Source organism: Elephantulus edwardii, unplaced genomic scaffold, assembly GCF_000299155.1.
Source record: "Elephantulus edwardii isolate Elephantulus edwardi_28Jun2011 unplaced genomic scaffold, EleEdw1.0 scaffold00241, whole genome shotgun sequence".
Taxonomy (NCBI): Eukaryota; Metazoa; Chordata; class Mammalia; order Macroscelidea; family Macroscelididae; genus Elephantulus; species Elephantulus edwardii.
In genome coordinates, this window is record NW_006399991.1 from 449,947 (window position 1) to 466,281 (window position 16,335).

Genomic DNA, 16,335 nt, shown 5'->3' on the forward strand with positions numbered 1-16,335 from the left:
AACAATGAATGAGTGGAAGCCCAAAATCTCTGTAAATGTTTATGAAAATTAATAAAATATAATTATAGAAAAAAAATAAAAATAAAAATGGAATAAACTAGAGTAGGAAACACAGGGGTACATTGCCCAAATAAAGGGAAATAGTTTTCCCCTGAAACTTAATTTCCTGTTTGTCCCTTCCCTCTTCCCTTCCCTCCTTTTATCTCTCTCTTCTACGTGTGTGTGCGCGCACACACACAGAGAGATATGTGCAAGTATCCCTCAGGTGGAGAGAAAACAGATCTCTTTACGAAGCCCACCCACACGTATAGTGTCTCCCAGCACACAGCTCTTCCTATACTCATCCTTTGAACACATTTGTGTTCTTGGTGTGGACAGCACTGTCCTGTTGTGTAAGGGTCCCAGTGCATCCAGCTGCAACCCTTTCAGGTTGGTGGAGGCCACACTGGCCTTGCTTGCAAGTAGAAGGAGGCGTTGCTGAGGGGCAAGTGGAGCCGCCAGGACACATGTGAGGAATGTGGGGTCTCCTGTATGATCTAGTTAGAGAAGATACAGACCACCTCAGTGCCTTCCAAATGCACATGCCTGCTCCAAGTGCCACAGCTGGAGGGGGCAGTCCCCCAAGGTCTGCGCTGGTGGCCTAGTCAGGAGGCGCCAGATTCCTCCAGGTCACCCTGGGAATCCATGGGCTGGGTCCATCCAGTACCCTATCTCCAGCGGATTGAAGGTGCTCTTGCCTGGCCAGGCTGCCTCGGGCCATGGCAGGGGGCTCCATTCCTACCTTACGGGGCAGCAACCTTGGGAGCTACTGCTATTGTACTGGGGAGGAAATTGGCTCTGAGAGTCCCATGATGCCCAGTCAAGGCGTGGCAAGTCTGGGCTGGAGCCCAGGACCCTATCAGGCTGCAAATCCGCAACAACCAGCACTCAATGGAAGTTCCACGCCCCATAATTCAACCTAGGACACTTCCAAACGTAGAGCCTCAGTGTTCTGACTCACGGGATGAGAATTTTCTCTCTGTAGCTTTAATGTGAGAAGGAAATTGCTGATCGAGCCACCTTAGCTCTCCTGTGAGCCCATGTCTTATCCGGTCCATTCTGAGAAACAATGGCATTGGCCAGGGGCAGCCCTTCCACATTTGCCTCAGGCGGAACAAGTCACAGACTCAGACATTGGTCTCCACAAGTGTTCCCAGGCCTGTGTTGACAGCAGGCTAAGAAAAACCCAGATGGGGCCCTTTTCTGGGTCCTGACTTGCCTCAGGGTGTGGAGGGGTTTGGGCATGAGCAGCAGGATAAGGTTTAGGAGGGGCCAGTGACTCAGTGGGGGCTGCACCCCCTGCCATTTCCTCCCCCCCAGCACCCCACTTCCTCCCCCAGGGTCACCACCTTCTCCATTCAGGGCCATAACAGATGATCCCAGGGCTGACCCAGGTTTTTATTGATTAAATAGCACATATTTTACAATGCAGCATAAAATGGAACAATAAAAAAATATATTTTCCTTCAATTAAATTCAAAAGGTTTTTCCTGTCCCATTTTGGAAAAAGTTTAGAACACGAGATATTTTTGGGGGGCATTTGTTTATAACTTTTGCATCTCAGAACAGTTAGAGAGTCCAGAAGACATGTGGAGAGGCAGGGCGGACATCGGGTGCCCCAGCAGCCGCAGACAAGCCCCGCCAGCAGCCCTAGCCTGTGCCGGCTCTCTGGCTCTGGCGCCTGTTGCACTGTCTGGGGCTCTGGGAGTGAAAGGTCAGGCAAGCTGCTGCCACAGAGGTCACAGCCAAGAGACCCCCATGGGACTGTTCTTCTCTTTCCCATGGGCCACCGCTATTGGAATCAACTCAGTAGGACCCAGAAGCACATTCATTAACTTCATGTCACCTACAGTATCTGCCCGAGGAGCCCTGGATTGTCCTGGGGAGACGCTGGCCCTCTCGTCTCCTCCAACCTGAGGGCTGGAGTGCATGGCTGTGTCCACTGTTCTTGTCCCTCCTTATCCTTTGGGGGACCCATATTCCTGCTTTAGGAGTTCACCATCCACACTCTAGTTTGGGAGGTTTACCTGCCCAGCCCTCTCATTCTACCTCCCAGCCCTCTTTTACCTACATCAGTGTACCTGCTCCAGTAAAGCACCCTGGATTACCCAGCTCCCAGCACACAGCTCAGACCACTCCTCAAGTCACCTCACTTTCCTAGTCTCTCTTCTGCAGCCTTCTCCTCAGGCCTGGAAGCAGGCTGTGCCCTGTGGGTCTTTATTACCAGTGTCTGGTGCAATCAGTTTCTCAGTACATGCTGCTGACTGATTCAAGAAAGGCAGGTAGAAGGGGTTTTCTAGACATACCACAGACACAGAGCTGCTCAGTCTGGCTTTCTGGGGTGAGTCTCCCGCTCCTGCCCCCCTGCCTCGGTGCCAACCAAGGATTCACATTTCTGTGAGAAGTCTGGACCGCCTAGGGGTAGATGTCCTTCCTGCCCCTTCCCTGAGCCCATCACCTCCCAGGAAACACTCCGTATAGGGAACCTCTTTCCTCAGAGCAGATGGGGCTATCAGGAGCCTATCCTCCCCCTTCTGCATTCTCCCCTCCCCAGCACTCCACCCCGCCCCCCACCACATCCACTACAGGACATCCTACCTCCCCACGTGGAGCAGGCACTACACAGGAATGTGCTTCTAGTTTCATAAAACACTATTCGTATAACATGGGAGAGGCTGGAGAGCATGAGTGAACTAGCTCAGTCTCATAAGTTAAATACTGCGTATGACCATACTGTAAAAACAAAGCTAGTAAGATGTGCATAATAGTCCAAAGACAGGGCTGTGGGGAGGGGAGGAAATCACTAGGATAACAGAGTTTGATGAGAAAGGGGTGTGTGTGTGTGTGTGTGTGTGTGTGTGTGTGTGTGTAGGAATTAGGAAAGATCTAATGGGGCCCTGAAAAGATGAGGTGATGGGGCAGCAGTAGGCATAGATCAATAGCAATTAGGTATGTAAAACACAATGCATATAAATGATGGTATGTGAATGAAGGAATATGTGAAATATAATATACACGGTTGAAACATAATGTACGCAATTTGTTATGCAAATCAATATAAAATAAAATTTAAAAAAAATAAATTTTGCAAAGAAGAATGTGCTTAGAGAGGAAAAGAAATATCACTGCGCTCTCACACCCACCCAGCATAACGTGGGCAGATGGCAGGGGGACAACTGCTTACGGTGTGGAACCCTGGCTGAGATGGAGAGATGAGGTGGGTTTCCTGAGACACAGAAGACCTTCACTCTGAGGCCCACTGGGTCTCTGCCTGCAGGGGGTAGGCTCGAGGCTAGGAAGGAAGGTAGGAGTCAGGCTGTGGGAACAGGGAGAACTGCCTCTGGTACAGTGGGCTGAGCCCCAGGTGTGGCTCTATCCTGGCCACCAGGCCCGTAGAGGCCTACGCAGATGCAGACAGTGGACTACTCAAAGGAGAGGCTAGGTTTCTTCAGGAGACAGTGGGAAGAGTGCCATGGCCTGACAGGGAGGCATAGGGCCAGGAAGGGGCTGTGGTGGCTGGGTAAGGGGGAAAACGAGAGATTGGGGGCAGAGTGAAAAGGAGAAAGTCAGGGATCCCTTTAGGATCTCTTGAAGAGCTCAGCTGGAGGATTCTCTGCCTTTCAGTCATTCAGACTAATAACTGCCTTATTGGGGGCAGAGTGAAAAGGAGAAAGTCAGGGATCCCTTTAGGATCTCTTGAAGAGCTCAGCTGGAGGATTCTCTGCCTTTCAGTCATTCAGACTAATAACTGCCTTGTTCTGGCTTGCTTCCCATCACCAGCCAGTCTGAAGAACACACTAGAAACCCCTTCTGCCACATAGCTCTGCCCTACCCCAGAGAGAGTTCTCCAGGAAAGTGCTGCTGTGACTTCTTATCTTCACGGTCTCACTTGGGGTCCAGTGGATCACAGGCAGGACCCTCCCTGCCATCCCGACAAATACACCTGTTATTGCAATCAGAGCACCTGTCACTCCCATAAACCCATCCTGGTTAGGAAGACCTCCAGCAGTACACTTGGCCACCTGGCTTGTATCGACTGGGACAGGCCGCCGTCAACTCAGGGAAGGCAGGAGCCAGGCCCAGAAGGTGAGGCACAGGTAGAAGGAGTGTACAGATGTGGGACTGTCCTGCTACATGCTAACAGCTCCGCATTCCAATCCCATGCTGGGTGATCTGCTCTGGAAAGCAGGGACATGACTCTGTAAACCACAGCTCTGTGGTTCCCTCACTAGCTGCACACTAGTCAAGTGGTGGCCCCAGGAAGAGTGCGGAAGGAGTGGGGCTTGAGTTACCATATGCCGCATTTCTGCCGTGGTAGCAGCTGGTGGCACCTCAGCTTCTTCCAGTGCTCCCAAACACAGGCTCATGCCCTGTCTCACATTCAGAGCTGACCACTCCCTCAAACACTCCCTCCTCACAGGTCCTACACCAGCCAGGGAGCTTCCTTTAGATTTCTCCCCATTATCCCTTGACATTCAACAGTATTTTTGTATAGTTAGTTCAGCACCTCCTTTCTGCTCTTGCTGTTTTTCAAGATCTCTGTGAAGAATGCCTACATCGCATCCCCTCTGTATGAAGTCCCCACTGTCATCTTCACTTTCTGTGGCTCTGACAGGCACAGCACCACACATCTACCTGCTTGAAGATCAGAGACCACATCTATCCTGCTCACCTCTCTGTGTTCAGTGCTTGATGCCACTGGTGCTCAATATTTTATCTAATAACAACAAGAAGTCTTTACTAAAACTCTATGGCTGTCTTATGTAATCTCTCTTATGCTCTGTTGTTGAGGTTCAAGGGAGTGCTGGTGGTACAGTGTTTTAGCAAGTGTTTAGATAACCCAAAGGCTGTGTGTCTCGTTGGTTTAAATCCACCAGCAGTTATGAGAAAGGAAGATGGGCAGTCTCCTCCCATTATGATTTATAGTCTCAGAAACCCAATGGAGAATCGTTAAGCATCATGGTGAGTTTGAGATTTTTTAAGTTGAGGAGAATGAGGCTCAGCACGGTCCAGGAAGCTGCCTGGGGCTTCCAGCAGCACTCCTGCCTGACTAACTGGAACATTTGAGGGCTCAACCTAGTCCACAGCAGCAAGGGGGCCCCAGGCAACTGGGAAATGTCACTTCTGACCCCTCTGCACCCACAACTTTCCAGCAGGCTGGCCCCCATCTCCTTTCATTCCCCGCCCCTTGTCTCTCTTCCTGGGTCTTGTCTTTCAGGGAGCACTATTCAGATGGACTCAGCAGTGCCCTAGGATGAGGAGTGGGTGTGCACTTTTTGCAAGACAATGGAAGGAAAAACAGTTTTTGAGGGCCAGGGGTAAGGGCAGGGGGAGCAGGAGAGTGAGTAGAGTTGTTCTGCAACAAAGGCAGAAGGTCAAGGGATGATGACATAAGGCTGAGGAAGGCAAGGAGAACATGGTCTCTTTGCAGAAGCATGGAGTAATGAAAAAGGAACAGAGAAAGCCAAGAGCCTGGGGTTCTTTCCCTTAGAACTCAACTCTAAGTGAGTTAAAAGGAAAAGGCAGGTGGCCACATTCATTCTAGGTTTAGAACACGCTCTGGTCCCTCCTTCCAGCCTCAATGCTGCTGCTATTGCCATGGCCTTCCTGCAGGCTTCACAGCTGATCCTCCAGTGGCTTTCAGAGGAGACTGCCATCTTTCTCCCTGGGGCAGCTGGTGGATTCAAACCACTTACCTTTAGTTTGGCAGCATGACTCCTTACCCACAAGCTCCCTCCCAGAGTCACTAGTTACTTGTTAGTCTGCAGAACTGACCACAGGGGATCCCTTTGCATGGAGAAGAAGCAGAACAGAGCAGAAAAAAACTGAATGAAATGAAGGTATGGCTGGGAAGTCAAGGTAAGATCTGGGTGCTGGAGATCCATGGGGGAACCCTTTCTGTCCCTGCAATTACTGACCAATGTTCTTCATGCCCAGCTGTTAGCTGGGGATGGGAGAGGGGTGTGTGTAGCCAGGACACTGAACAGGCTTCAGTCGAGTTTTGGACTAAGACAAGGAATAAAGACCTGGTAATTTACTTCTGAAAACTAGCCAATTGAAACCCTGTGTTCACATCAGCCCAGTGCCATCAATCAGCTGGTCACCACAAGTGGTAGTGAGTGACTCCAGGGCAGCCATGACAGGTGAGACATAAGGATGTGCAGTGGGTCACCACCAACATGAGGATAAGCTTTCTGAGCTGGAAAATTCTGGAATGAACTTCCAAAGCATTAGGGTCCCTCCTTCCTGGCCAATGTGCAGAGGGGTTAAAAAGTTGAAAGGAAGGCATGAAACATCAAATGTTTGAATGATCTCATCCTTTAACTAAACTGACTGGAAATCTTAGCTACTTTTTAATTAGTCTAAATATAATAATTTTAACTGGTGAAAAGGCTAATTTAAAAGGCTTTGGGGGGCCTTTTGTGACTAAAACAACCCTTCCCCCTGTTATAGTCACCTAGGTCAGCGCCCTGTTCCCACCTCTCTGCTTGTAAAAGAAGTTGCTAGTCATCTTGCCTCAGCTGCCCAAGGAAAACGAGGCTTCAAGAGGGAGGCAGCACCTGCAGTAACCCAACCCCACAGGAGACATAGCAAACACCTGTACCTACCTGCTGAGTGAGCCAAAGAGAATACACATGGGTGCTGGCTAGTACAAACAGGTAGGCACTTGGCACAAAGATTAGCAGTGTTAATGTACCCAGAGACATCTGGAGAGAGAAGCTTGGCAATCTGTTTTTTGGTGTTTTGTTGTTGTTGTTTTTTACATTGTATTGTGTTGTATTTAATATAATATTTATAATTATATTAATATTTACTATAATACAACACAATGTTTGTTGCTGTTGTTTAATGCCTTTGAGTCGTAGACGACTCATAGCTACCCTATGAACGAACAGCCTGAACACTGTTCGTACATAGAGTTTCCAGAGGCAAGTCATTTTGGAAGTGGATGCTGCTCCTGCTTCCAGGAATACAACACAATACGATGTAAAAAAAAAAAAAAACACACCGTGGTCTTTGCAATCACTTGTTATGCATCAGAGAGTTGGACAATGACTAGGGAGGATAGAAGGAGAACTGATGTCTTTGAGCTGTGGTGCTGGAGAAGAGTATTGAGGGTACCATGGACTGCTAAGAAAACAGATTCATCCTGGAGAGGGTTAAACCGGGCTGCAAGGATTGGAGGCAAGGATTCTGAGGCTCCGTCTAACATACTTTGGACATGTTGTAAGGAGGGACCGGTCCTTGGAGAAGGACATCATGCTTGGGAGGGTGGAGGGAGAGCACAAGAGGGGAAGACTCTCTATGAGATGGATTGATTCAGTGACTGGGGTAATTGGGATGAATGTATCGGAGACAGTGTGATTGGCACAGGACAGAGCACAGTTTAGGGCTGTTGTACATAGGGTTGCTATGAGTCGCAAGCAACTCGATGGCACATAACAACAACAACAACAACATTGTGTTGTAGGTAAAAGTTTACACAGCTAATCTGTTTCCTATCCAACAACTTAAGCACAGATCTTCTCAACACTGGTAGCTGTCCGTGCCACGCCAGAGCCCTGCTCACTTCCACTCTGCCTCCCTGTGCCATCCTTCACTTTCCTCGGCCTTTCCTCCCTCCTCCTTGTGCCATCCTGCACTTTCCCCAGGCTTTCCTGCCTCCTGGCTTGTGCTTTTGGACAGATGCTACCCATTTGGTAGTGTATACATGTACAGTGATGCCTCTGTTTATTTTCTAGGCTCTATTTATCTGTCTCTAACTATGTATCTATGTATCTATCTATGTATCTATGTATCTATCTATCTATCTATCTATCTATCTATCTATCTATCTATCTATCTATCTATCTATTCTCTCTCTCTCTCATCTATCTATCTTATGACTGACAGGAGATTCCTGGAAATAGAGTCTCTCACTGCTTGACTCATAGCTGACCATTCAGTGGGTTTTCAGACTGTAAATCAGAACTGTCGATCTTCTTTCAAACTACACTCAATTTTGGGATGGCAGCATGACTCCGTCCCACTAGGCCATGGCTTCAGCTCTATGTTAAAGAGTATTTTTTTTTAGATTTTATTTTAATAATTTTAATGAATACTTACAGAGATTTTGGATTTCCATTCATTCATTGTTGCACTTTTCTCCCTGCCCAGCCCACCTCCCCGCCTGCCGCTGCCCCCCTGCCCCGTTGCTCCTCTCTTTGAAAAGTAAAACAAAAATTCTTTCTTTGGTATACAATCCCCCTGCACCCCTCCCACCGCCCCAAGTATACTCCATAATGCAACCTTAATTGTGGACTCTTGTGATAACTATAATACCCTATAATATATCGCTTTTAAATTATTCTATCCCTCATCTGTTTCAATGCAGTGTACACAATTTATCCAGTTTTTCTCAGTCTTACCCCAACCTGATCTCATTCCCACTCTACAGCAGTGGCACCATGCAGTATTTGTCCTTTTGTGACTGAGATATTTCACTCAGCATAATGTCCTCCAGGGTTACCCATTTTGAATAATATTGCATGAGTTCCTTGTTTTTCAATGCAGCATAGTATTCCATTGTGCGAATATACCACAGCTTCTCTATCCATTCGTTTGTTGATGGGCACCTGGGTTGTTTCCAACTCCTTTCTATTGTGAACAAAGCCGCGATAAACATGGGTGTGCATATATCTGCTTGGATGTCAGTTATGGTCTCTTTGGGGTATATTCCCAGTAGTGGAATTGCTGGGTCAAATGGTATCTCTATTTGCAACTTTTTGAGAAAGCACCATACCGCCTTCCACAGTGGTTGCACCATTTTATACTTCCACCAACAGTGAATAAGGGTTCCAGTTTCTCCATAACCTTGCCAGCATTTGTTGCTTGCTGTTCTGTTAAATTTTGCTATTCTCACTGGGGTGAAATGATATCTCATAGTTTTTTTTACTTGCATCTCTCTTAGAGCTAGGATTTTGAACATTTCTTCATGTGCTTGTTGGCCATCTGAATGTCCTCTTTGGTGAAGTGTCTGTTCATATCCTGTGCCCATTTTTTAAATTGGATTATTTACCTTTATCTTGTTGTGGTGCTCAAGTATTTTATAAATTCTAGATATAAGTCCCTTATCTGATATGTCATTCCCAAATACTTTTTCCCAGTCTGTGGCTTCCCCTTTTACCCTGTTGGAGAAGTTTTTGGATGTGCATAGGGATTTGATTCCTAGAAGGTCCCAATCATCTATTTTTATCTTCTCCTGGTTGTAGATCTACGATAAAGAGTATCTTAAGGTGATAGCACTGGGGTTCCTTCAGTCTCCATCAGTTCAGTGAGTGTGAAATTTTTTTTTACACACTTGAGTTGTTTCTCCTTTTTTCTCCCACCCCAACTGGGATCTTCTCTTGTGCCCCGCTAAGAACTCAAGGTCATGGTCACAGGCACCACCTAGTTCTTCTGGATCAGGCTAGAGAAAGCTGCAGTTCACCTGGGCTTTTTTTTTTTTTACCCTTTATTTTAGTTTATTTAAATGTAGTAAAAGATATATAGTATAAAATTTGTCATTTTCACCACATTTTAAGGGAACAATTCAATAGGGTAAATTATTCAAATTGACATACAACCATAATCATTATTAATGATCTTGAAGAGATCTACATTTGTTACCATTCCAAAGAAAGGTGACCCAACAGAGTGCAGAAATGCTCACACAATATCATTGTTATTACATGCAAGCAAGACTGATGAAAAACATCTGGAGCAGTACATCAACAGAGTGCAGAAATGCTCACACAATATCATTGATATTACATGCAAGCAAGACTGATGAAAAACATCTGGAGCAGTACATCAACAGAGAACTGTCTGAAGTGCAGGCTGGGTTTAGAAGAGGCCATGGTGCTAGGAATGTTGTAGCTAATGTTAGATGGATCTTGGCTGAAAGCAGGGAGTACCAGAGAAATGTTTATCTGTGTTTCATTGACTATTCAATGACATTTGACTGTGTGGATCACAAAAAAACTGTGGCAAACCTTGAGAAGAAGTAGAATTCCAGAACATTTGATTGTGCTTATGTGAAACCTATGCTTGGACCAGGAGGCAGTCACCAGAACAGAACAATGAAACACTGCATGATTCAAAATTGGAAAGGGTGTTAGCCGGGGATGCATCCTATCTCCATACCTTTTCAATCTATATGTGGAAGAGATTATCTGGGAGTCTGGGCTCTGTGAAGAGAAATGTGGCATCAAGATTGGAGATAGAGTTATTCCATACATTACATTTTATACAATTAATCATCAGTGTATCTGGTCCATCATTACCCTGTCTTTTCACCCAGATCCTTCCCATTTCCTTCATCACCCTCCTTCCACCAAATTGTGCAACCCTGTAGTTTCGCCCTTACCCATCCTCACTCCTACCTTTCCCTTCTTGGGTCCTCATACATGTTTTATTAGTTATCCTTCTATTTTTACAATAATGGTCTCATGCAGTATTTGTCCTTATGAGACTGAGTTAATTAATTCAGCATAATGTTCTTCAGTTTCTCCCAAGTTATGTGGTATTTTTCAAAATTGTTGCTCCTGAGTGCTGCATAGTATTCCATTGTGTGAATGTACCACAGTTTCTCAATCCATTCAGTTGTGGTTGGACGTTTGGACTATTTCTATATTCTTGTGATGGTGACTAATGCTGCTATGAACATTGATGTACAAATCTCAATTTGTGTCTCGGTTCAAATTTCCTTGGGGTATATCCCTAGTAGTGGAATAGCTGGGTTGTATGGAGTTTCTATGTTCAATTTTTTTTTTTTTAGGAAATGTCGAACTGCCTTTCAGAGTGGTTGTACCATTTTACAATCTCACCAACAGTGTATAAGACTTCCCACCTCTTTAACATTTATTGCTTGCTGTCCAGCTAAACTTTGCCACCGCTAGTGGCAATAAGATGGTATCTCATTGTGGTTTTAATTTGCATCTCTCTTATTGCCAGTGATTTCGAGCATTTCTTCATATTACTTTTGGTTATCCAAATGTCTTCCTCTGTGAAAATCTTTCCATGTATTTTGCCCATTTTGTGATCGGATTATCAATCTTTTTCTTCTGGAGGCCCAGTAGTATTCTAAACTTTTGTTATAAGACCTTTTTGTGAGATTGTATCAAATGTTTTCTCTTCACTCTGTTGTAAAATTTTTTTTGATGCGCACAGAGATTTAATCTTTAGAAAGTCCCATTCATCAATTTTTATCCTCTCCAGATTGTGCATTTCTGGCTGTATTTAGCAGTTACTTTATACTGAATACTAGACCTTCTAAGCTTGGTCCCAGTTTGTCTCTTACGAATTTTATGGTTTTGGGTTTTACTCCCAGGTCTCTGATCCACGATGAGTTGATTTTTGTGTAAGGTGTGAAATGTGGATCCTGTTTCAGGTTTCTGCAGGTATCAGTCCAGTGTTGCCAGAACGATTTGTTGAAGAGGTTGTCATTTCCCCATTTGATAGGTTTTATTTTCTTGTTGATCATAGATAGATGGGTCCATTTCTGGTTCTCAGTTCTGTCTATGTGCTTGTCATTGTACCAGTACAATGCTGTTTTGGTTACTACTGCTGTGCAGATTTTGAGATCAGGCAGTGCTATGATTCCCACTTCACTTTTGTTTTTCAGAAGTGCTTCGCTTATTCAAGGTCTCCTCCCTATCCAAATAAACCTGACATTTTCCTTTCGATTTCCTTGAAAATTAAATTTGGTATCTGTATTGGGATTACGTTTAACATGTAGATTTGCTTTTGATATGACTGTAACTTTCACAATATTGAGTCTTCCTATCCATGAACAGGGTACATTTTCCCATTTATATGGGTATTTTATCATGTCCAAAGCGACTCATAGCTGACTCTATTGTTTCCAAGGTTGTAAATCACACAGGAGCGGGTAGCCCATCTTTCTCCTGAGGAGTTACTTATGGATTTTAACTGTTGGGTACAGTTTTTGAGTCCCTAAGGATTATGCAACTGGATCACAACATCTATGAGTAGATTCAGAGGCAGACATGAGTGTTGAGGAGATGTGGGGGGCAAATGAGCATTACACCCATCAACACATATATTCAGATTTGGCAGACTACTTCTACATATGAATTTGTGGGTGCTGAAAATATACCCACAGGTATTGTTGTACATGCAAGGGGTAAAGTTCTGAAAACGCCTTAGCCATATCTGCTAGAGATAAGGAATCACAGAGCATGGGGACTTTGGACCAGTTTTGGGGGACATTTAGGTCAAGTGGCATAACAGAGTCCATGAAGACATTCCACTTCAGAGAGAGAGAAAAAAATGTATTGTGAATGCATCTGGGAAGCTCAACTGAGGAATAGTTTACAAAATACTGACCAGTTCCTCTAAAAAGTGAAAAACCCAGGGCTTGTCCCAGATGGAAGGAAATGGGAGAGAAACATCTACTAAATTGGATAATGTTTATAGCACAATTAATGGTACAGTTGTTAATGTTGGAGCTCTGGTGGCCTGTGGTAAGAAGCTGTGCTGCAATCCTGAAGGCACATGATTCAAATCCATCAGCTGCTCTGTGGGAGAAAGATGGGCAATCTCTCTTGTGATTCACTGCCTCTGAAAACCTGCCAGAGGGTCAGTTGGTTCCATTTTGAAAATAAACCATCACAACAATGCATCAATGTTAAATTCCTGATTGGAATAACTGGATATGTGAGATGTAAACATATGTGAGAAGTTTAGTGGCAAGGAAGGAGTTCTGGTGGCAGAGTGATGAAACACTCTGCTGTTTAAACAAAAGGTCAGCAGTCTGAACCCACTGGTTGTTCTGCTGGAGGACAATGTGGCAGCTGGTTCCTATACACATATCCTTCCGGGAATCCTTAGAAACCCAGTGCACAGGTTTCCCCTTCTCTGGGGAGGAGAGGGGTATAGCTACTGGAATCCACTAGGCAGCAGTGATTTTGGTTTTTTAAAAATGTTATTGTTGTTGTTGTTATGTGCCGTGGAGTCGTTTGCGACTCATAGTGACCCTATGTACAATTGAACCAATAACAATATTATTCCCCACTAGTAAGTCCCTCCAAGGCCTTAAAACCGAAAGAGTCCAACACATCCATGCACCCCTTTTGATGATGAGCTCTGGGCTCAGCGTCAGCAAGCAGGTACCCTCCATGAGCATGGCTTTTCCCCGGGACCTGCTAAAGCCTGGCCTTCAGCCTCACTGGCTGCTCTTGTAAGCACTAGCTCTGAGTAGGAGGAAAACTTTTTGCCCCCACAGGCCTCTGTGGAGTCTCTTCTCCCACACAGATGGGGACCACCTGGCTCTCTCTGTGGGCCCTCCAGGGTGAGGCCTGTGCTCGCCCTGGCACACAACCATGGAAAGGGCACTAAGATGTCATCAGCCTGGCTGGGTGCCCACGTTTGTGTCCCTGAAGTGGCAGACCTGGCAGAAACTTGTCTCCTGGGTGGGGTTTTTTTGGAGTCACCCCAAAACTAGGTCCACCCTGCCAGACTTCCCCTTCTCGCTAGTATCATCGGGCTCCCTTTAACCAGTGCCAACAGCTTACTCAAGTCAGGCCTGGCCTTGTGGGCAGATGACGGGAGTGAGAAGCGCCCATTCAGAGGTGGACCCACTTTCTGTCATTTCCTCCCTGCCCAGGGGCAGCACTGAGTCAGAGCGCAGGAAAACATCACCCATAGCTAGGATATCAGACCAAAACAAATCCCTCTGCTTGGAATCATTCACCAGACCTCAGTCTTCCACCTCAGGAAGGCGGACCTCTGGCTGTGGGTGAGACAGTGGTCTCTGGGGGGACAGGAGAGACACCGCAGGCCTAAGAGACCCCGCAGACGGCTACAGGCAGGATCTTAGGACCTGGGGCTCTAACATGCCCTAAGCCGCCTGTGCCGGAGGCTCAGGGACCCATGCTCAAAGTCAGCTAAGGTGACAGTGCAAGCGCTCTTTACAGGAGAGTCTGCGTCCTGCCTTTCAAACCTCAGAAAAAGCCAAATAAACACAAATTTCAAGAACAGAAACGGTGTACGAAAACTCCCTTTCCATGGCCTTCCTCAGATTTTATTTTAGCAATGCGCCCGCATCCCTGAGCAGCCATTCGCCACAGAGGGGCTGTTTTGGAAAAGTGGGTGTCTGAGAAGCAGCGCCCTCAGCCCGGAGCCTTGCGGGGTGGGTTACTGAAGACAGACGCAGCCTGAGGACTGAGCTCCCCCAAGGCGCCCTCCTCTTGCGCCCTCCTGCCTGCTCGCCCTCCTCCCCGCGCTCCCCCCTCCCCGCGTGCTCCCGTCCGCGAAGGCGCCCTCCTCCTGTCCGAACTCCCTCTTCTCCACGCGCCCTCCTCCCCGCGCGCCCTGCTCCTGGCACCCAGGCACTCACCAGCTCTGGCAGGAAGAAGGCAAAGGGGATAGTGACAAAGAGCGCGACCCCCGAGGGCACGTCGGGCGGGGCGTGGCTTGTGGCAGGAGGCTCCCGGGAGGCCATCTCACACCGTGATCTGGCCTCTAGCTCCAGCAGCTGGGAGGCTGCAGCCCTTCAAATATTACTCCTGTCTAACACACCCATCGGACGTTGCCTGGGAGGGAAATAAAAGTTCCAGCCCAGCAGGTCCTTCCACTCACTCAGGCCAGAGGAGAAGTCAGTGAAAATGAGAGCGGGCATCAGATGGACTCTTGACAGGCTGGCATGCTTACAGCCACCAGTGCTGACAGAAAACCTCAAGCAGTGTTAGTGTGAGTTCATCCAACAGCACCAGGAAGAACGTTCCGGAGATCTTCCGGTTAAAGACTGGAGCCAGGAAAGCAGCTCTATCCAGCCTGAAGTGGTCACTGTGAACCAGCTCTCTACAGACGACACCCTGCCCTGGCTTTTTGCAGGCCAGGAGACAGGGAGTCAGCTCCAGCAACTTGTTCAAGGTTTTGGAGCTGGTCATTGACAGTTTTGTTATGTGCAAAACAAGGAAGGAGCTTGCCCATCGTTCTTCCTTGGAACAATCTGTGTGCCTTTGCGTTGACAGTCCAAGTCCTTACCACTAAGCCACCAGGGCTCTCTGACATTGGCAGCGCTGGCTCTTGTGTCATCAGTCCTTCTGGTGTATCTTCTTCCTTCTCCCAAGCCTCAAAAGTAGAGTGGGGAGGAGTTGCTTCCAACCCTTTGGAGGAATGGAGGAACTCTCCTCTTGGCTCCAGCCTCTCAGAGCCAGCACACACACCCCCCCCCATACCCACACCCCTCCCCCTTTTATGGAGTTTCGTGTCCTCCCTCTGCAAGAGGTTCTCCAGCTCATCCTCTTGCTCCCCCTGTGGCCCTGGGCCAGGAATGGGTACCCTAGGAGGACCCTATGGGGCTGGGTGGGTGTTGCCCACGCCCTGACCCTCCTTCCCTCTCTGCACATCCTGCCTGCTCCAGCCCTGCCTATATCCAAGCTGGGGCCAGGCAGTTCCTTCCTGGTGCCCACCCACCTATGCTGTGTGGGGATAGGCTGCAAGTTCATGCCCAGGGATAAAAACAGCCCCTTTCACACAAAACAGATCCTGGAAGCTGAGCCCCTCTTCTCTCTGCCTTACCACTGGCCCACCCACCTCACAGAAAGGCTGGGCACCCCATGTGAGTTTGCAGAAACCTCTCAGGATACTTGAGCTTGGAGATCACTTTGACCAGCCAGCTGTCTGGCCTCTGCCTCACCTCAGCAGGCCATCTGGGAAGGCCTCATGTGGAGAGTGGGTTTATGGACTAGCTTGTGCAGAACAGAAGCAGTCAAAAGTTCTCCAACAAGAAGCCTGGAGAATGCTCAATTTCACATTCTTTAATTTATTCTCACATCTGTGGAGGCAGAACCCACTGTAGCTGACCATCCATTGGGTTTTTGAGCCTATACATCACAAAGGAGGAATTTGTTCATCTTTCTCCTTCATAGCTGCCTGGCCAGTTCTAACCATGAGAGGCGTGGCCTTTGGGTTGGTTGTGTAACTCCCTACAGACTGACTACTCCACTAGAACTCCCTAGTTCGTTAACAAGAACACTGAATTCTAGGGCCTGCCCTCTAGGACCCAAGGGGATGAAGCTTACAATTGGCCTTTGTCTGGTCTGAGAGAGAGGAAAAGCTAAGACAAATGAAGTCAAATGCAAAGACCATATAAGGACAGGCAATGGATTCACCAAGTAAACTTCAAGTCAAAAGGCCAATTCCTTTTTCCAGGTCTGTGGGATCTAGGAAGAAGTAGGGCCAGGGTACTGCCAACAATCCCTATTCACTAGATTAATCCAAGCAAAGCAGATATTTCCCAAGAAATCA

At 47.1% G+C, this 16,335-nt stretch overlaps 1 protein-coding gene across 1 annotated transcript in view; it reads right to left on the reverse strand.

Annotated features, from left to right (window-relative positions):
• The window catches only part of MALL (mal, T-cell differentiation protein-like), a 39,795-nt gene extending 25,271 nt beyond the window's left edge, over positions 1–14,524 (reverse strand). Inside the window, exon 1 of the mRNA XM_006898930.1 lies at positions 14,420–14,524. Within this exon, the coding sequence (XP_006898992.1) occupies positions 14,420–14,524 (105 nt within the window). The remainder of the gene's footprint in view (positions 1–14,419) is intronic.
• Positions 14,525–16,335: the final 1,811 nt, after the last annotated feature.